This window comes from Trichomycterus rosablanca, chromosome 18 (assembly GCF_030014385.1).
Source record: "Trichomycterus rosablanca isolate fTriRos1 chromosome 18, fTriRos1.hap1, whole genome shotgun sequence".
Classification (NCBI taxonomy): domain Eukaryota; kingdom Metazoa; phylum Chordata; class Actinopteri; order Siluriformes; family Trichomycteridae; genus Trichomycterus; species Trichomycterus rosablanca.
The window spans coordinates 8,588,249-8,611,115 of record NC_086005.1 but is presented as its reverse complement, the minus strand read 5'-3'; the positions used below and the strand labels follow the sequence as shown (position 1 = coordinate 8,611,115).

The following is a 22,867-nucleotide window of genomic DNA, read 5'->3' as shown; positions in this document are numbered from 1 at the left end:
TACGACACCCGTGGAGCCAAGAGGGTTGAGGGCCCAATAGTGGCTCCATGGCAGAGCCAAGATTTAAACCCACAACCTTCCAGTTGGTAACCCAAAGCTCTACTGACTAGGTTACCACTGTCCCTAAAGAGATGCAAAAGGTAATTTTCTAGTGTGACCAGGCCTTAAGTCATGATTTAGTAAAGTGGAAGTGTCTAGGAGCAACAACAGCTCAGCCATGATCCACACACACGATACAGAAGTAAAAACATGTTCTCTGGAGTGATGAATCGTGATTCACTGCCTGGCTTATGGATCTAGGTGAATCACTTAATAAAGTGCTCGGTGAGTGAGGAAGTTGAGTAAATGAGCAAGTGTGTGATGTCATGCCCTACAATGCACTGCCACCTAGTTCAGGATATTGTCTTTCTTTGTGCCAAGGGTTTCTATCTGGTGCTGGACCCACCTGACTCTGACCAGGATACAGTGATTAATGAAAATAAATGAGTGAATGAATCAAATGTAATCAACAGCAGTTTAACGTAAGTGGTTGTAATATGCGTTAGCACACACAGGCTAGGGCGAAAAAAAGAAAGAAAGGGTGTAAAAGTGTAAAACACTTGGCATCGCTCCATGCATCCATGCCAGCTGTGAGAGAGAGTGCCAACTCGGAGCTCTCAAATTAATTATCACTGAGAAGAAAAAAAAGACAGAAGGACGAGACGAGAGGACACGGGCAGAGACTGGGGAAATAAGATTTACAGCAGGACGGACACGATGCGGTCCAAACAAAGAATTGAAGTTCACATAGTAACAAATGGTTACAAAATGGCAGCCATGTAGAGGACAATTACAAACTGTAGTGCAGATTAATGCAAATTAATGTAAAGTGTTTTTATGCATGTGTAACTATAATTGTGGTTTCTTATAAACAAAATCCAGCAACGACCCAAATTTGTTGAAACAGAAGTGATTTTTTGCAGGAGGATTTTCAATTCCCTTGTGCACTCTGGCAACCTCTGCCTGCCGCGCAATGTCCGCGTTGGCTGGGAAAGGCTGCAGGCTATCAAATGCCTCCTCTAACATGCCTGAAGCCGCAGGTCACATTGGATTCTTGGACCTCCCTACACTCCCTATATTCTTCTGCTGCTATACAGAAAGAAGGATTTGCTGTTGCTAAACCCCACTTGTTCCTAATGTTCCTCAGGCATGACCAGCTGTATTTGTTGAGTGAATTTTTGCCCATTTAGTCAAAAGAGCATTAAAGAGGTGTTCAGTGGTCCTACGTTTAAACTGACAGGGGTCACAGACTACAGCATCATGCCCATTAGCAATGCCAGTAAGGGCGAGAAAGCATGGAAAAGCAGATGACCAACATTGTCGATTCTTTAATTGACACTTCAAAGGCAGTCTCTACACCTCATCAAGCACTAATCCGTTACAGCTTAAGAAGTTCCGTTTTATACTGGACACCTTTGCCTGTCCATTGCTGGCTTCTCTGTTTACCTGCTTTTTCATTTTCTTTGAGGCCATCATGTTGGGCTCGGACCTGCTCTGGTTTTCCACCAGTACTTATGTTGGGTTTCTTTTTTTTTTCCCAAGGAACTCATTATACTTTTTAGATAACTTAACCTATCAACCCTGGATCATTAAGTAGCTGACATTAAAGTGACAACCTGGTTCTTATTCTTTCTCTATCACTTCTGTGCCCTCTCTGCTTTGGCCTGCAAATCATGGTTTTGGTTTTGTTTTGTGTTTATTACTTTTTGCCATTTGTGTCGTTATTAGTTATAAGTCTCTTTTTCTCTTAGTGCTTCCTCAGAAACAGAATTGTTCTGCCTTAAAGTGTCCTCCAATTGGGTTAATTTCTCCAGAACTTGCAGGTGAGGGGTTTAATCTGGCACCTCCCTGGCAATAAATGCTTCATCCCGTTCCACAAACCCCGTTCCACAACTTTTTGTGTTATTTTGGCTAATTAACACATTTTGGTACTTACAGAAGGAGCTGCTCTCGTCCCTTGTGCCGTCCATGGTGCCATCCGGGTGCATCTGCAGGTAGAACCCGTGCTGGCTGTACAGACGTGTGACGATGCCTTTTAGTTGAGGCTCTGTCAAAAAAAAACATGACCATTCTTAATCTCACTTCATGTCTCACACTTTTATGAACCCGCTTCGTGCGGGTGAAGAGAAGCGGTCAGCTGCTGCACATGTGTGAGAGGGGGTGTGTGTTTGTTACGGCCCTGCTGGGTCAGGAGTGGACATCAGCAGCAGTACTTGTGAAATGTGATCTGGTAATTGGATATGAATAATTTTGGAAGGAAAATTAAGAGAAAATGCATAACATACAGTAGATATGCTATTGACCCTCCCCATTCAGCTAAAGCTACCTGCACTCCGTCTGCACTGCAGGCTTTTTAGAAGGATTTGTGGTGTGTCTGTGGGAATTTGTGCCTCGTCAAAAGAGTATTTGTGAAGCAGTGATGTTTGTCCAGAAAGCCTGGCTTGCAATATTCATTTATCCCAAAGGTGTCTGATGCAGGCCATTGAGGTTACTCCACACCAAACCATGTCTTTATGCTGAAACAGGAACAGGCCCTCCCCAAACAATTGCCACAAAATGTGAAGCATATGCTTTATAGTTCATAATTAATTGTATACAGTTGTTAGACTGTTGTTAGAAACACCCAAAGTCAATATTTAGGAGGTGTGTCCACATACCTTTGGCCATACAGTGTGTACAAAAAAGTACATATTGAGTCAGTAAGGCCATAAATAAACATTTTCTCTCTTAATATTCTAAATGACACGATTGTTCATTCACGTCATGGCTCTTTTCTTGCTGTTCCTTTCTCAAATGTACGCAAAGTATTCCGGAGGGACCAAACTCATAAAACATTCAGCCTTCTTAGATCTCTTTCGGCTCCTTACAAACAAATGTGTGACTCTTATCCAGCTCTTACAGAGCAGAAGCAGCTTTCTTTCACGCCACTTAGGCTTTCTGTGACCCAAACCCTAATAAAAATAAATCGTCAGGCTAATGGGCACCAACTGCCTGTGTAGAAGGTGATAGGTAGGTCAAAGGTAGGACTTCCTCATACATTTATTAATTCATTTTCTGTTTTACCACCGCATTATCCTGGTCAGGGTTGCGGTGGGTCTGATTCAGTGGGTGAAAGGTTGGAAACACCCCCAGGTCCATCATAGGGCACTCATACACCTCATACATTTCCTATCTGTCAATAGTATAATTTTAAGATGTTTCTTTTATTTTTAATTTGTGAAACAGCTGCAAGTGTTCATAGCATAAATTTCACAAGGTGTTTAAAATATGTAGTAGTATGTAATATAGCATTTAGTGTAGTAGTGTGTAATAAAGTGGTATGTAGTATAGTAGTATTTGCTGTAGTAGTATGCGGTATAGGGCAGCACGGTGGCTCAGTGGGTAGCACTGTCGCCTAATAGCAAGAAGACCTGGGTTTGATTCCCAGGTGGAGCGGTCTGGGTCCTTTCTATGTGGGGTTTGCATGTTCTCCCCGTGTCCGAGTGGGTTTCCGCCGGGTGTCCAGCCAGGTGAATTGGAAATTTCCCTTAGATGTGTGTGTGTGTGTGTTAAGATGTGATTGTGTGTCTGCCCTGCGATAGACTGGCACCCTGTTCAGGGTGTTTCTGTGTGCCTTGCGTCCATTGAGGCTCCAGCACCCCTTGTGACCCTGATTAGGATAAGTGGCTTAAGTGTGAGTGAGTGAAAGAGTAAGTATGCAGTATGGTAGTACAATGTATAGTAGTATGTACTGTAGTAGCATGCAGAAGTAGCAGCAGTATAGTAATATGTAGTATAGTAGTATATTGTGAAGTAATATGTATCATAGTAATATGTTGTATAGTAGTATGTAATATGGTAGCATACAGTACAGTAGTATGTAGTATAGTCATATCTAATATAGTAGTATTTAGTATAGTAATATGTAGTATAGTAGTATGTAGAACAGTAGTATGTAGCCTAGTAATATGTAGTATATTAGTATAGGAGTATGTATTATGGTAGCATACAGTACAGTAGTATGTAGTATAGTCATATCTAATATAGTTGTATTTAGAATAGTAATATGTAGCACAGTCGTATATAGTATAGTAGTATGTAGTACAGTAATATGTAGCACAGTAATTTGTAGTATAGTAGTATAGAGTATAGGAGTATGTATTATGGTAGCATACAGTTCAGTAGTTTGTAGTATAGTCATATCTAATACAGTAGTATGTAGCATAGTAATATGTAGTATAGTAGTACACAGTAGTATGTGGGATGGTACTATGTGGTACATCATGCTTTTGTATGAAGGTAAAACTCTTATAAAGCTTAAAGCTTATAATTTTATAACAGCTGCACTAATGTTATCAGGAAGAGATTAAAGATACCGCCTGCATCCCTGTAATGTGATTAGCATGTTCATTCAGTGCTTGTAATGGGCTGTTATTTACTGACTTTGTGTAAAACCTACATTTTGAACTGGTTCTGCTTACAGTGTTAATCTTACTACCATGTTTGCTATGTTACACACATTTTTTATTCATTAAGCATCAAATCTGATGTGTTTGCTGGGACTCAAAATGTGCTTTTTGGTTAAGGGTTAAAAATGTTTAAAAGTAGGAATATATTAGTCCTGATTAATTAGAAACAGTAAATAATTTCTCCTCTATTGGAAAAACTAGTAGTAGTAGTCACACTAGTGGTAATAAAGTACGTACAGGTGTGCTGAACTGGTTATCGCCTTGTTGCTTCAATCTCTATTTACATAAACCTTCACATTGCTAACGCCGCTCCACTTCCGCCACATCATGTTGTTTGCTGGTGTGAATGTAGAGTAAAGAAGCAAAACTTCAGACACCAAACACGTCTTGGCAGATCGACCAGTTTTCAGATGTTTTCCTGAATTAGCTGCAGAATGGATGAGTGTGTCCTTATGCTATCAGTCCCTGCAGAATAGGTTGAACTTTTCTCTGGAACTAAACTATTGATTTTACTGTTTGTACTGATAACACCTCCATAGACCTGAAATAAGGCAAAACTGTGTGTGTTTGTCTGTGTCTGCATTTGAGTGTTGTTCCAACTGCAAGAACCTGGATGATTACGGCATGTATGTGTATATTCTCGTGGACCCACTGCAGCCCTGACCAGGACAGTGAGTGAATGAATAGTAAAAACGTATTAAATGAATGAAAGCTGTAGCTAGCCCTTGTAGTTACATATCACATGTAATATTTTTTTAACATTCATGTCATTTAAAGTTTGGCAACCTGGCACTAGTGGGGCTTTAACTAACGACCTTCTGATTTCTAGTCCAGTACCTTAACTGCTTAGCTACCACTGCCCACACAGACACAGGAGGAACATGCAAACTTTACACAAAAAGGACCCTGGCCACCTGACCCGGGAATTTAAATGAGACCTTTCTTGCTGTGAGGTGACAGTGCTACCCACTGCACCACCATGCCACCCACCCCCCATAGATTATGTGTAGAATGTTATTTTGTGGTGTCTAAATATTTTTACTATTATTTATCCTTATGAATACATATTTTCATTTGTTTGTATTTATTAGTTCAAGGTCAAAAAAGCCCATTCAGGCCGCTCAGGTGGCGCAGCGGTACAACACATGCTGAACACCAGAGCTGGGATCTCAAATACATCATATCGAGTCTTAGCTCTGCCTGCCGGCTGGGCTGAGCAGCCACATGAACAACGATTTGCCTGCTGTTCAGATAGGGGTGGGATATTAGCCGGATAGAGACTTTCATAACTACTGCAATTACGACCTCTGCTGGCTGATTGATGGCGCCTGCACAGAGACGGGAAAAGAGTGCTGTCAGGGTGTGTCTCTCTGTACACAGTGCTGATCCGCAATGCACTCGTTAAAGTGTAGGTGACAAAATGCATACGGCTGCTGCCCACATGTCAGAGGGGGCATGGGTTAGCTTTGTTCTCCTCAATCAGAGCGGGGATTGGCATTGGTGGAGGAAGCATGGCGCAATCAGGCAATTGTACAAATTATTTTGTCCACATACTTTTGGCCATCTAGTGTGATTGTTAGCAAGTCGATTAAAACTCAGGACTGCTCTGTGATGGCAGGCTGATTGAAACTACGTGGGCCGGTTCTTGAGTTCTTGTGCAGTGGAAAAATGTTCTTAATCCTCCTCCACCTCCTTCTTTCTTTTTTCACTGAACAACTCCATTTCCACTCTGATATGCGTTTATGTGTGGGTTTGTACCATCCTCTTTAATGGGTGCTTGTGCCAGTCTGAGTACCAGCTTTTTCAGCTCCTCCAGTCTGACGTAAGAGCTATTAGTGCTCATGAATTAAAGCTATTAATGAGAGTCGTTAATGTCTCGCACATCACCAAGAGCAAACGATTTCTGGTATTCTTGTTTATCCTGAGTAGATTATTTTCTACCCAGACGAGGCGGGGTAGGGCTGGGGGTGGCTGTGGGTATAAATAGGGAAAAGCATGCATGAGCGTGATGGGGGACGAATACAGAGATCTGCACAGAGGTCATGGATAATGTTTAGGGGGAAATTTAGAAAAGGGATTACAGTGAAGAGGAGGAAAAATGGTGATCAAGAGTCTTTGGAAGCAAAAAGCATTGGAGATTCAGAGCATGTGGTTTTATGCTAATCTGAAAACCTGAATTTAAAATGTTGAAATCCAGTGATGTTTGGTGAATAGAATGAGAGACGTTAGCGCTCCATTTCATTGGCATGATGCCAGTGGTACAATTAAAATGCATTTTTCTTCTGACAGCTTTCTGGTATTAAACCAGCTTTCATGATCAAATATTTTCAATCTATAGAATAAAACGACAATCTCCAGAAAAGTATCTGCCAATTAATGATTTTAAAATCATATACATGTATATATATATATTATATATATATATATACTGTATATATATATATATATATACAGTGTATCTCAAAAGTGAGTACACCCCTCACATTTCTGCAGATATTTAAGTATATCTTTTCATGGGACAACACTGACAAAATGACACTTTGACACAATGAAAAGTAGTCTGTGTGCAGCTTATATAACAGTGTAAATTTATTCTTCCCTCAAAATAACTCAATATACAGCCATTAATGTCTAAACCACCGGCAACAAAAGTGAGTACACCCCTAAGAGACTACACCCCTAAATGTCCAAATTGAGCACTGCTTGTCATTTTCCCTCCAAAATGTCATGTGATTTGTTAGTGTTACTAGGTCTCAGGTGTGCATAGGGAGCAGGTGTGTTCAATTTAGTAGTACAGCTCTCACACTCTCTCATACTGGTCACTGAAAGTTCCAACATGGCACCTCATGGCAAAGAACTCTCTGAGGATCTTAAAAGACGAATTGTTGCACTACATGAAGATGGCCAACACCCTGAAACTGAGCTGCAGCACAGTGGCCAAGATCATCCAGCGTTTTAAAAGAGCAGGGTCCACTCAGAACAGACCTCGCGTTGGTCGTCCAAAGAAGCTGAGTGCACGTGCTCAGCGTCACATCCAACTGCTGTCTTTGAAAGATAGGCGCAGGAGTGCTGTCAGCATTGCTGCAGAGATTGAAAAGGTGGGGGGTCAGCCTGTCAGTGCTCAGACCATACGCCGCACACTACATCAAATTGGTCTGCATGGCTGTCACCCCAGAAGGAAGCCTCTTCTGAAGTCTCTACACAAGAAAGCCCGCAAACAGTTTGCTGAAGACATGTCAACAAAGGACATGGATTACTGGAACCATGTCCTATGGTCTGATGAGACCAAGATTAATTTGTTTGGTTCAGATGGTCTCAAGCATGTGTGGCGGCAATCAGGTGAGGAGTACAAAGATAAGTGTGTCATGCCTACAGTCAAGCATGGTGGTGGGAATGCCATGGTCTGGGGCTGCATGAGTGCAGCAGGTGTTGGGGAGTTACATTTCATTGAGGGACACATGAACTCCAATATGTACTGTGAAATACTGAAGCAGAGCATGATCCCCTCCCTCCGGAAACTGGGTCGCAGGGCAGTGTTCCAGCATGATAATGACCCCAAACACACCTCTAAGACGACCACTGCTTTATTGAAGAGGCTGAGGGTAAAGGTGATGGACTGGCCAAGCATGTCTCCAGACCTAAACCCAATAGAACATCTTTGGGGCATCCTCAAGCGGAAGGTGGAGGAGCGCAAAGTCTCGAATATCCGCCAGCTCCGTGATGTCGTCATGGAGGAGTGGAAAAGTATTCCAGTGGCAACCTGTGAAGCTCTGGTAAACTCCATGCCCAGGAGAGTTAAGGCAGTTCTGGGAAATAATGGTGGCCACACAAAATATTGACACTTCAGGAACTTTCACTAAGGGGTGTACTCACTTTTGTTGCCGGTGGTTTAGACATTAATGGCTGTATATTGAGTTATTTTGAGGGAAGAATAAATTTACACTGTTATATAAGCTGCACACAGACTACTTTTCATTGTGTCAAAGTGTCATTTTGTCAGTGTTGTCCCATGAAAAGATATACTTAAATATCTGCAGAAATGTGAGGGGTGTACTCACTTTTGTGATACACTGTATATATACAGTGTATCACAAAAGTGAGTACACCCCTCACATTTCTGCAAATATTTCATTATATCTTTTCATGGGACAACACTATAGACATGAAACTTGGATATAACTTAGAGTAGTCAGTGTACAACTTGTATAGCAGTGTAGATTTACTGTCTTCTGAAAATAACTCAACACACAGCCATTAATGTCTAAATAGCTGGCAACATAAGTGAGTACACCCCACAGTGAACATGTCCAAATTGTGCCCAAATGTGTCGTTGTCCCTTCCTGGTGTCATGTGTCAAGGTCCCAGGTGTAAATGGGGAGCAGGGCTGTTAAATTTGGTGTTTTGGGTACAATTCTCTCATACTGGCCACTGGATATTCAACATGGCACCTCATGGCAAAGAACTCTCTGAGGATGTGAGAAATAGAATTGTTGCTCTCCACAAAGATGGCCTGGGCTATAAGAAGATTGCTAACACCCTGAAACTGAGCTACAGCATGGTGGCCAAGGTCATACAGCGGTTTTCCAGGACAGGTTCCACTCGGAACAGGCTTCGCCAGGGTCGACCAAAGAAGTTGAGTCCACGTGTTCGGCGTCATATCCAGAGGTTGGCTTTAAAAAATAGACACATGAGTGCTGCCAGCATTGCTGCAGAGGTTGAAGACGTGGGAGGTCAGCCTGTCAGTGCTCAGACCATCTGCCGCACACTGCATCAACTCGGTCTGCATGGTCGTCATCTAAGAAGGAAGCTGACGCACAAGAAAGCCCGCAAACAGTTTGCTGAAGACAAGCAGTCCAAGAACATGGATTACTGGAATGCCCTGTGGTCTGACGAGACCAAGATAAACTTGTTTGGCTCAGATGGTGTCCAGCATGTGTGGCGGCGCCCTGGTGAGAAGTACCAAGACAACTGTATCTTGCCTACAGTCAAGCATGGTGGTGGTAGCATCATGGTCTTGGGCTGCATGAGTGTTGCTGGCACTGGGGAGCTGCAGTTCATTGAGGGAAACATGAATTCCAACATGTACTGTGACATTCTGAAACAGAGCATGATCCTCTCCCTTCGAAAACTGGGCCTCATGGCAGTTTTCCAACAGGATAACGACCCCAAACACAACCTCCAAGATGACAACTGCCTTGCTGAGGAAGCTGAAGGTAAAGGTGATGGACTAAACCCAATTGAGCACCTGTGGCGCATCCTCAAGTGGAAGGTGGAGGAGTTCAAGGTGTCTAACATCCACCAGCTCCGTGATGTCATCATGGAGGAGTGGAAGAGGATTCCAGTAGCAACCTGTGCAGCTCTGGTGAATTCCATGCCCAGGAGGGTTAAGGCAGTGCTGGATAATAATGGTGGTCACCCAAAATATTGACACTTTGGGCACAATTTGGACATGTTCACTGTGGGGTGTACTCACTTATGTTGCCAGCTATTTAGACATTAATGGCTGTGTGTTGAGTTATTTTCAGAAGACAGTAAATCTACACTGCTATACAAGTTGTACACTGACTACTCTAAGTTATATCCAAGTTTCATGTCTATAGTGTTGTCCCATGAAAAGATATAATAAAATATTTGCAGAAATGTGAGGGGTGTACTCACTTTTGTGATACACTGTATATATATATTTATATATATATATATTGTTTATGCATTTTCTCCCCTTTTTCTCCCTTTTAGCACGTCCAGTTGCCCAATTGCGTTGATAAATCATTGTAGCCAGACGACTGAGCTGAAGTATCTTTGAAGCAGACATGGTGACCTACAGACAATGGTCCGAGGAGGGATGAGTCACGAACCACAGACAGCTTTTTGATTCGGCCAGGACTTGATGCCAATGATATGAAGGCTGTGGCGTCTGGTACAGACCAACAGAAGACTAATGTGGCTAAAATTGCAGATTAGCACTTACACTGGGCACGCGGGGCACTGGTACTGGACATCAAAGTGATGGAAAGTATCTACAGACAGTGGTCCAAAGTGGGATAAGTCACGAACCACAGACAGCTTTTTGTTTGGCCAGGACTCATTGATGCCAGAGGACATTCAGGCTGTGGTGTTGGTATGGACCAACAAAAGACTAATGTGGCTAAAATTGCAGATTAGCGACTACATTGGGCATGTGGGCATTGGAACTGGACATCAAAGTGATGGAAAGTCAGCACATTAGGCGGGTGGTTGTAATGTTTTGGCTTATCACTGAAAATTTATTTCTGAAATATTACTTGAAGTAAAATTATGCAGCTTGTAATTGAAGCTTTGTTGGCAATTATGATTGTCCCCAGGTGCTGACTACTCTGTGTTCATATAAATATGGCTAGTTTGACTGCCCCCTTTAAAGGGTTCTTAAGCTAAGAGAAACAAAGAGAAAACAAAGAGAGATTTCTCCTAGTAGTTGAATGTAATCCAAGAACCCTCACACAGCAGGTTTCCCATCATTGAAAAGATGTTACTGTCACAACAGTCAAGCAAGTTTTACATCATCTGTGGCTTGAAGGCTTTCACGCATGAGACAAAACTCTGCTCCAAAACTGGAACCTTAAATGTGTTGCTGATTACATGGATGAAGATAAAGTCATCTTGTGGTGATATGAACCAAAAACCAAGAAAGTGAGGCATTTGAACCCAACAACACAGTACCTACTGTAAAGCGTGGTGGTGGTACTACAATGCTCTTTTACTGCCAGTGAAACTGATGCATTGCATAAAATGGATGTAAGATTGTCTCAAAGTAATTCAATCTTGCATGCAATGAAGTGTTCCAGCAGGTCATTGCCTAAAACACTAATCAATACACATCCAAATATGAGGACTGTACTGAAAAGTCAAGTTTGGGGCAGAATATTACCAATATTAGTTAAACTTAACAATGAACAGTCACTTTGTTTAGCGCTTGGCTTGAGCGGTGCAGCAAGACGTCATCAAAGTGCAAATATGAGACGGATCTGCATTTGTGTGGAATAACCATCAGATCCATTCTGAAAGCATCCACATGTATTTGTGTTTAGCTGCACTTTTAAACTTGTGTTACAGCTCAGGGTGCTGAGAAATTGTAAGAATCAGCTTTTTATTTCAGTGTTTTTATATTATATTTGTGTTATTTTCAGTGTATAAGTGTCAAAAACAACCCCATTATTTTACACTAGCCTAAAATATATGCAGTTCTATGGGACCATGGAATGCATTAACAGAAATCATTAAAAGACTAGCATGACCTACATCTCTTACAACTGTATGTAAACCTATTTCATAGCGGACATAATGGACATCACAAGCTCTGGCTAATTTAATTCCACACAACAGTGAACTTTAATTAGCATTCACTTGGTTTTCATTGTCTCGCTCTAGAGGTGTAACTGAGCTGCACGAGTCATGAAGATCACAAGAAAGTCCTTCACTAGACTAAACCCACCTACAAATTCATCCCAAAGCTGTTTTATTCTTCCAAAGTGAATGAAGATCTAACATGATGTCATAAATGCATTAAATGGCCAAAAGTATGTAACCATTAGTATTCAATTAAAAAAATCATTGATGATGCAAGACTAATGATGCTAGATGCGAAGGTCTGACTTGTAATCAGTGTTCCATTTCATCCCAGTTGGTTGGTGAGTGCAGCTTCAAATTAATGCCAATGGTTTTGGAATAGGATGTCCAACAAGCCTATAGTCAGGTATCCATGCAAAAAGTGCAATACTGCTGGCTGAATTATGAAGAGAAAAGGGAATTTGAATGGGAGCCATTACATCCATTTTCATGTTGTCCCTCTACGCCAGAAAAACTGCGTCCTTGGAGGGACGTTATAAAAATGTAATCAGTAAAAATGACTTTTGGCAGCAGTGGAGCAGCATCGAGTCTCCTGCATGCCAGCACTGATGCTGATTGTAATGCTGGTCATAACAATGATAACATTATTGCTGCTGCTGGCCAGATACAATCGCTCAAAAGAGTTACGACTGTCCTAAAAGTTTTGAGCATTTCATCCCTGCATAGGGTGCTGCAGACCTTCGAATACTGTCCAGAGGGGTCCACCAAAACAAACTCATTTCATTTGTTTTATTCACTTCTATTTGGTCAGTACCTTTTACAGAACAAGGATTTTAACATCATGTTTTACACTTTTGGTTACATTCATGACAGGCACGGTACTTACTCATTACACAAGGTTCATCAGTTCACACAAGTTTAGTCATGCAATTTAGTGTCTCCAATTCACCTCACTTGCATGTCTTTGGACTGTGGGAGGAAACCGGAGTACCAGGAGTAAACCCATGCAGACACGGGAAGAACATGCAAACTCCACACAGAAAGGACCCGGACCGCCCCACCTGGGGATTGAACCCAGGACCTTCTTGTTGTGAGGCGACAGTGCTATTCACTTAGCCACCGTGCCGCCCAAAGTGTGAGGTGTAGCTCCACACCTACAAGAATGTAAATGAACCCAAGTGCAGGATGCTCGACCAAGGTAGAACAATACTTTGGCTAAAATAGATAATATAAGGTGGCCAAATGGCAATGCATGTGCCGCACCACATGCAACCAAGCTACGTGGATTTAAGTCTGTTACAGACAAACCGTAATATAGAAACACTCCCACCTGGAGCATATTAACACTAATAAAGCAAAGTTAATTATCAGTTTAAAAGAAACCCACAGATCAATCACCTGCCCTTGCTTGTATCCTTTGCTAGCCATCACTGGTATGGCGGTGGCAAATAGATTCTGCAACTGAGCCCAACTGGACCCATTCCAAAAACATGAGATATTTCTTTTAATTAATTAAATACTCTACTAACTTTTTTGGAACTTGGTTTGTAAATTGAAAGCTTCACAAAACTTTAATTCATGGCAGAATCTTTCTGTTTCAAAGGCCAATGTGCAAAGAAACATAATAGACTGGTGTAAATGGAAGACCAATAAAAGGTCATTTGTTCTTGAAGGTGTTTTTATCTCCTTGAAATATCCTTTAACATAGGATAACATAGGTTACACAGTTTAATCAAAATATGTGGACAGCCCTCCAAATTATTGGTTTGCTAGTTGCACTAGCAATGGATGATCTGGAGAGGTTTGAGAAGGGAACTGGGGACTAGATTAAGAGCAAATGGAAAAAGGGAAACATAAATGAATAAATAAAAATAAGATACATTATCTAAAATAAATCTGATGCTTTACATTTGTGGTAACAGTTTGGTGAAGGTGCTTTCCTGTTCCAGGATGGCTATCTTTGTTCACAAAGCAGACATGGCAGAGTTTGATGAACTTATACCTTTGGTATGAATTGGAATGTCAATTTTGAGCCAAGCCTTCTTGTCCAACATCAGCCTGACCTCACAAAGGCTCTTTTGAGTAAACTGACACAGATTTTAATAGAAAAGAGGGTGGGTGGTCTCCATATTAATGCCCATTGTTTTGGTCCATCAAATTCAGGGGCATGTGTCTACAATCAGTGTACAGTATATCATATTAAGCAGCAAAACCCAAAATTCTTCAGATGTGGGTTGATGAAGATGTACAGATGTAACCTGAGCTTGACCCTTATCGACGGACACTTGACTGGATCGATGGAGGTTATGGACGTTAACCTTGAGCATCTACTGCACCTTCTCTTCCTGACTGTAAACCTGTGTGAAGCTATGAGGTGATGCTGCTGCATTTGATCTTATCTGGATTAGAGAGTGCGGTGTAATTACAGGCTGCACTCCACTGAACAGCCAAGGGCATTTCTCACCCGGGTACAGAGCAAGCCCCAACTACAGGGGCTTTCCTCACCCCCCTCCAAATTCATTATCAGAGCAGAACTTCCCTCCATCCATTCTCTCTCTGCTTACACTCACTCACTCATACATTCACTCACACACTCATGCACTCACTTTCTCATACACTCATTATACATTATACATATCATGAATGTAATCAAAGTGTGTAAAACATGATGTTAAAATCCTAATAAAGAAATAAATAATACAATAAACTAATTAAAAAAATAAATATCACCCCATTTAATCAGATACAGTATATAATCAGATTGGTCTTTATCGTTGTGACTGAGGTGTGAGCTACTGATGGATCTTGATTTCATCCTTACCTCATCACCTCTTTTTATCTTTTCACTTTTTGTAAGGAGTTCAGCAAGCTACATGATTTCTTTACTTCCTAATACTATACCAGTAAGTAGATTGCTTTGAGTTAGCCCAGATGTAAGTAAGTGAATCAATAGACAAGTAAGTGTTACCCTGTAACGAACAGGCACCATGTCTAGAGCAGAGATGGGCAATCGAGCTAGAGTCGAGTCTGAGTCGCACTTGAGTTGCATACAAATAATTGTCGCATACACCTCAGAGTCGTCCATAATGACTCCCGACTCGACTCGGACTCGAGTCTTTTCATTATTATCCAGGCAGTAGTATCTAATGTGACTGGTGGGACCCACCTTCCTTTGAAAGCACTGTATAAATATAGCCGTGTGTGGTTGCCCTTTTAACAGTGCGTCGCCTTTTTTAGTAAAGTGTCGCCCTTTTAACTCGAGTTTTGGCGCGCTCATAATATGAGTGGTTGTTTTTAACCTTTAATTTTTGGAGTTTACCTGTTTTAACATCCTAATTAACCTAATTCTGTGGAAAATTGGTTGTGGAGCTGGACATTGCAGCAGTTTAATGTAAGTTGATATTTTATTGTTTAGTGAGCTTTTTAGCAACTTGCTATTTTAACAGTTGAGCACTGTTGCTAATGGCCGCTATGCTATTTGTGCTTTTGTGCATTGTGCTTATTTTGAATTAAGCAGGTGAGTGTACTGTAATATAAACAGTAAATACTCATTAGTTTAGTGTTTAGTGTGGACTTTCCGAGAAACGTATTTTCTTTTTTGTTCTTTTTTTAAAGAACAAAAGTAACTAGCATAGATGAAATGATTTTATTAGCATATTTTACCCTGTCAGGCAGATGCTAAATTTTACAGGCTGGTATTATTACAAGATCCTGCAAGTTGCTGAGCAGAATCAATTATTGTTTTATTTTTCTCTACTGTTGTTGTTGCTGTTACTTATTGGTTATTGTTTATAATGGGCTTTAAGGAAAAGTAGCCAAGCAGTTTAAATCAGTGCATAATTGTTTAATAATGTTTATGAGCAGTAATTAGTGAAGACCATTAGACCCGAGCCAAAACAGTGGTGTCTATATTAATTGTTGGGCTGCATTGGCACAATTTAGCTTGGACTGATGTATGGACTGTTGTTTGTTTGTTTATTAGGATTTTAACGTCATGTTTTACATGTTGGTTACACTCATGACAGGAAGGTTCTTCAGTTAACACAAGGTTATATCAAACACAGTCATGGACAATTTAGTGTCTCCAATTTACCTCACTTGCATTGCATCAGTCTTTGGACTGTGGGAGGAAACCGGAGCTCCCAGAGTAAACCCACAGAACATGCATACTCCACACAGAAAGGACCAGGTGGACCGCCCCACCTGGGGATCGAACCCAGGACCTTCTTGCTGTGAGGTGACAGTGCTACCCACTTAGCCACCGTGCCGTCCGATGTATGGACTGTAAAATGTATCGAGTAGTAGTTGCCCTGACCTGGTTTGGTTCCCAGACCATTATAGTTATATTATAACCCTTTTACTATATATCTTTACTCCCCCTAATGCCCTGTCCTTTATCCTAAGACCTTTCCAAATTATACATTTACATATTACATTTTCGCCATTTAGCAGACGCCTTTATAAAAAGCGACTTACATTACAGTATAAGCAATTGAGGGCCTTGCTCAGGGGCCCAACAGCAGCAACCTGGAAGTGGTGGGGCTTGAACCAGTGACCTTCTGATTACTAGTCCAGTATCTTAACCACTAGGCTATGGCTTCCCTGCTCAGTATAAAGCTTATACTGCTTTCCTAATCTGTAAACACTTTGATCACTGGATGTGTTTTTTAAAGAAAGCAATACTGTTTGTTTTAATTAATTCTGATTAAAGGATTGTTTATTTTTTATATACCTAATTTATCATAAACAATTTGTACATCAATTTGCAGTATTTCAAAATTAATGGTGCCTGTGTAATTAGGGAACCTCTCTCTTGCCCATTTACCAGATCCATATTTCTTAGGATTCCCTCATCCCGAGGGGTGGCTACAACCTGAAACATAAATTTTAACAGGGCTCTTGCCAGTGTAAGTCCTGGGGCTTTCATATATATGGCTGGAGCATCGTACGTGCTACCCTTAGGCTACAGGGAGTTAAAAATCCTGGGATTTAAGAGTAGAGTGGCAACGTGCAAAGAATGTGGGAAACAGATTAAAGAGACTGAATCGACCACATCAGACTTCATAAGGCATCTAAAAACAGAGCCAGATAGCTTTGTTTAGTTCATGCTAGCCGTTTTGTTGTCATTCCAGCTAGATAAGTTACAGTTCTTATAGATCTCCTTACCTTAAGCTTACCCTGGCTTGAGACAGTTACTGAGCTCCAACATGTTTATCTGCAGGTTCAAAGATTTCAGACACGCTTAAAAGGGCGGAAGGACAGAAAAAGACAAAAAAAAAAATATTTTACACAGCTTAGAGACTCTAGACTTGACTTGGACTATAGCCCGAAGACTTGTGACCTAACTTTGACTTGTATTTGGTGACTTGTGACATCTCTGGTCTAGGGTGTATGTCCTGCCTTGTGCCTATTGATACAGGTAGTGCCAGATCCACCACCACCACTCTAACCAGGATGAAGTGGTTAATACAAATTAATAATTGACTGTGCAGATAAATTACTCAGACATGATATATACATCTACACCAAGTGTAGAGACCTAGAGATTTATTTTGAGTTTTGAACATACTGCCAGAATGAAAATCCCAAACAAATGTATTCAGCTCCTCTGCTTTAATTGTGTACTCCTGGAATCCAAGTCCCTAAATCCAGTGCAAACCCTTACAAATCCCAGAACTATGTGACGGCATAATCTGATGTTTACATTCTCATTATTCCTGCAAAGAGAAGCTTCAGCCAAATAAGCCCATTAAATCATAGAGATTTATTTAGTGATGGATTGCTCTAGATGTTTGATCTTGTGGTAATGAAAGCTCGCTTGGACCAAGTGTTTCAAAATCGCAGCTTTGTAGGCTTGACAATCTCGTTAACCTCCAGCAGCATGTCATTTATATTAATTATATATTACATCACATCTACAGAATAGAGGTACTTAAAGATTAACCATGGTACTGTTTTAAAGAATTAATTAAATAATGTTTAATATTAAACTGTAAAATACTGAACTGCGGACTTGCATCTGAATGCAGTTAACTATAAATGATTTTTATATTAGATTGGTGCAAATAAAGAGAACATTGGCTGTAGTGCTACACTGTGGTGGGCATCAATACTAAAACAGTTCAGATTTGTTACTTTCTTAAGCAAAGCATCTCACAGCATCCTCACCACATCCTTGCAGCATCCTTACATCCTGACAGCATTCTCACAGCATCCTTATATTTTCACAGCATCCTTACATCCTGACAGCATTCTCACAGCATCCTTATATCCTCACAGCATCCTTACATCCTCACAGCATTCTCACAGCATCCTTACATCCTCACAGCATTCTTACAGCATCCTTACATCCTCACAGCATCCTTACATCCTGACAGCATCCTCACAGCATCCTTATATCCTCACAACATCCTTATATCCTCACAGCATTCTCACAGCATCCTTACATCCTCACAGCATTCTCACAGCATCCTTATATCCTCACAGCATTCTCACAGCATCCTTATATCCTCACAGCATCCTTATATCCTCACAGCATCCTTACATCCTCACAGCATTCTTACATCCTCACAGCATTCTCACAGCATCCTTATATCCTCACAGCATTCTTACATCCTCACAGCATTCTCACAGCATCCTTACATCCTCACAGCATCCTTATATCCTCACAGCATTCTTACATCCTCACAGCATTCTCACAGCATCCTTATATCCTCACAGCATTCTTACATCCTCACAGCATTCTCACAGCATCCTTACATCCTCACAGCATTCTTACATCCTCACAGCATTCTTACAGCATCCTTATATCCTCACAGCATTCTTACATCCTCACAGCATTCTCACAGCATCCTTATATCCTCACAGCATTCTTACATCCTCACAGCATTCTCACAGCATCCTTACATCCTCACAGCATTCTTACATCCTCACAGCATTCTTACAGCATCCTTATATCCTCACAGCATTCTTACATCCTCACAGCATTCTCACAGCATCCTTATATCCTCACAGCATCCTTATATCCTCACAGCATTCTTACATCCTCACAGCATTCTTACAGCATCCTTACATCCTGACAGCATCCTCACAGCATCCTTATATCCTCACAGCATTCTCACAGCATCCTTATATCCTCACAGCATCCTTACATCCTGACAGCATTCTCACAGCATCCTTATATCCTCACAGCATCCTTATATCCTCACAGCATTCTCACAGCATCCTTATATCCTCACAGCATCCTTATATCCTCACAGCATTCTTACATCCTCACAGCATTCTTACATCATCCTTATATCCTCACAGCATCCTTACATCCTGAAAGCATTCTCACAGCATCCTTATATCCTCACAGCATCCTTATATCCTCACAGCATTCTTACAGCATCCTTACATCCTCACAGCATTCTTACAGCATCCTTACATCCTCACAGCATTCTCACAGCATCCTTATATCCTCACATCATTCTTACAGCATCCTTACATCCTCACATCATTCTTACAGCATCCTTACATCCTCACAGCATTCTCACAGCATCCTTACATCCTCACATCATTCTTACAGCATCCTTACATCCTCACATCATTCTTACAGCATCCTTACATCCTCACAGCATTCTCACAGCATCCTTATATCCTCACAGCATTCTCACAGCATCCTTATATCCTCACAGCATCCTTATATCCTCACAGCATTCTTACATCCTCACAGCATTCTTACAGCATCCTTACATCCTGACAGCATCCTCACAGCATCCTTACATCCTCACAGCATTCTTACATCATCCTTATATCCTCACAGCATCCTTATATCCTCACAGCATCCTTATATCCTCACAGCATCCTTATATCCTCACAGCATTCTCACAGCATCCTTATATCCTCACAGCATCCTTATATCCTCACAGCATTCTTACATCCTCACAGCATTCTTACAGCATCCTTACATCCTCACAGCATTCTCACATCCTGACAGCATCCTCACAGCATCCTTACGTCTTCACAGCATTCTCACATCCTAACAGCATTATCCCAGCATCCTCACATTTTCATATAATTCTCACATCCTCACAGCATCTTTACACTCACAGCTTCCTTACATCATCACAGCTTCCTTACATCATCACAGCATCCTTACATCATCACAGCATCCTTACATCATCACAGCATCCTTACATCATCACAGCATCCTTACATCCTCCCAGAATCCTCACATTTTCATGTAATTCTCACATCCTCACAGCATCTTTACACTCACAGCATCCTTACATCATCACAGCTTCCTTACATCATCACAGCATCCTTACATCATCACAGCTTCCTTACATCATCACAGCATCCTTACATCATCACAGCATCCTTACATCATCACAGCATCCTTACATCATCACAGCTTCCTTACATCATCACAGCATCCTTACATCATCACAGCTTCCTTACATCATCACAGCATCCTTACATCATCACAGCATCCTTACATCATCACAGCATCCTTACATCCTCACAGCATCCTTACATCCTCCCAGAATCCTCACATTTTCATGTAATTCTCACATCCTCACAGCATCTTCACACTCACAGCTTTCTTACATCCTCACAACATCCTCACAGCATACTTACATCCTCACAGCATCCTTACATCATCACAGCATCCTTACATCATCACAGCATCCTTACATCCTCCCAGCATCCTTACATCCTCCCAGCATCCTCACATTTTTATATAATTCTCACATCCTCACAGCATCATCACACACTCGCAGCATCCTTACATCCTCACAGCAGCCTCACTCAAAGCATCCCGACAATTTTATATAATTCTCACAGCATCCTCAAATCCTTACATCATCCCCACATTCTCATATAATTCTCATATTCTTACAGCATTCTTGCATCCTCACAGCATCTCCACATTCTCACATCATCCCCACATTCTCATATAATTCTCATATTCTTACAGCATTCTTGCATCCTCACAGCATCCCCACATTCTCATATAATCCTCACAGCAGCCTCACACCATCCCTACAATCTCATATAATTCTCACAGTATCCTCAAATCCTCACATCATCCCCACATTCTCATATAATTCTCACATTCTCACATCATCCCCACATTCTCATATAATTCTCACATTCTCACATCATCCCCACATTCTCATATAATTCTCACATCCTCACAGCATCCTTGCATCCTTACATCCTCACAGCATCTTACAGTATCCTTACATTCTCACAGCATCTTCACATCTTCACAGCATCCTCACAATTTCATATTATTCTCACATCCTCACAGCATCCTCACACACTCGCACCATCCTTACATTCTCACAGCAGCCTCACAGCATCCCCACAATCTCATATAATTCTCACATTCTTACAGCATCATTGCATCCTCACAGCATCCCCACATTCTCATATAATTCTCACATTCTTACAGCATCATTGCATCCTCACAGCATCCCCACATTCTCATACAATCCTCACATTCTTACAGCGTCCTTGCATCCTCACAGCATCCCCACATTCTCATATAATCCTCACATTTGCACAGTATCCTCACCACATCCTCGCAGCATCCTCGCAGCATCCTCACATCCTGACAGCATCCTCACAGCATCCTTACTTCCCCACAGCATCCCTACAGTATTCTTACATCCCAGCATCCTCACATCCTCCCAGCATTCCCACATTCTCATATAATCATCACATTCTTACAGCATCCTTGCATCCTCACAGCATCCCCACATTCTCATATAATCATCACATTCTTACAGCATCCTTGCATTCTCACAGCATCCCCACATTCTCATACAATCCTCACATTCTTACAGCGTCCTTGCATCCTCACAGCATCCCCACATTCTCATATAATCCTCACATTTGCACAGTATCCTCACCACATCCTTGCAGCATCCTCACATCCTGACAGCATCCTCACAGCATCCTTACTTCCCCACAGCATCCCTACAGTATTCTTACATCCCAGCATCCTTGCATCCTCACAGCATCCCCACATTCTCATATAATCATCACATTCTTACAGCATCCTTGCATTCTCACAGCATCCCCACATTCTCATATAATCCTTACATTTGCACAGCATCCTCACCACATCCTTGCAGCATCCTTACTTCCCCACAACATCCTTACAGTATCCTAACATTATTCCAGCATCCTCGCATCTTCCCAGCATTCTTTCATTTTAATATAATTCTCACACACTCAAAGCATTCTTATATCCTGACAGCATCCTCACAGCATCCCTACATTCTTCCTATTCTCACAGCACTTTCACAAATTCACATCATTCTTACTTCTTTCCAAGTCCTTCTGGCATATTTACATCCTCACAATCTCATGCCATTATTCTCACAGCATTCCCACAGCACCACCTTTGAAACAGCTTCTAATCAATACCCCTATTAATAATTATTGTAGTAAGTAGAGCATGAGTGATAGTAATAAAAATACAAGTGATGGAATTTTAATGCACAGTTTATTAATTGTATTAAATGTAGATTATGTTATTAAAAGTTCATTGTGTTTCTGTGAGTCTGAAGCCACCTGGAGGATCAGAAAGGCTCGGAATCAAAACCCTTGTTAATATTCATCACCATTGCTGTAACAATCACAGCTTGACGGCTGGTATGTGGGGCACGGCAAGCACTGCTCAAATGCTGCAGCAATGAATGTGGGTCAATGAAGCTGGAATAATGATTCTCATTACCTTTTAATGCTTTCTGAATGTAAAATGTCCTTCCTTCAGATTTAACATCTACATTTAAGGGGAATGAATGTGAGATTGAAGATGTGCTAATATTTATTTTTTGAGGAATAAATGTGAGATAAACTAATTTTTTTTTACAGATAATGACATTCTATTGTTTTTTAAATACTTACATTTCTGATATGCTAAAGTAATAAATGAGCCTAAATACATTTTAAAGGTTCAAGACTTTAATTAGCAATAAATCACCCTGTATTTTTGACTTGCATGGCCATTAGATTTAAAAATCTGCTCTTATATTTTTTACATGGTTTGTTTATTAAAC

The 22,867-nt window shown here is 41.1% G+C and overlaps 1 protein-coding gene across 3 annotated transcripts in view; it reads right to left on the bottom strand.

Moving 5' to 3' along the window:
* The window catches only part of fgf11b (fibroblast growth factor 11b), a 42,868-nt gene that overhangs the window by 11,974 nt on the left and 8,027 nt on the right, over positions 1–22,867 (bottom strand). For 2 of the 3 annotated variants that reach the window (XM_063013992.1, XM_063013993.1), the window contains exon 2: positions 1,976–2,086. In XM_063013992.1, the coding sequence (XP_062870062.1) occupies positions 1,976–2,086 (111 nt within the window). Of the gene's footprint in view, positions 1–1,975; positions 2,087–4,724; positions 4,931–22,867 lie in introns of those variants that run through there. The other variant, XM_063013994.1, reaches the window with a different exon arrangement.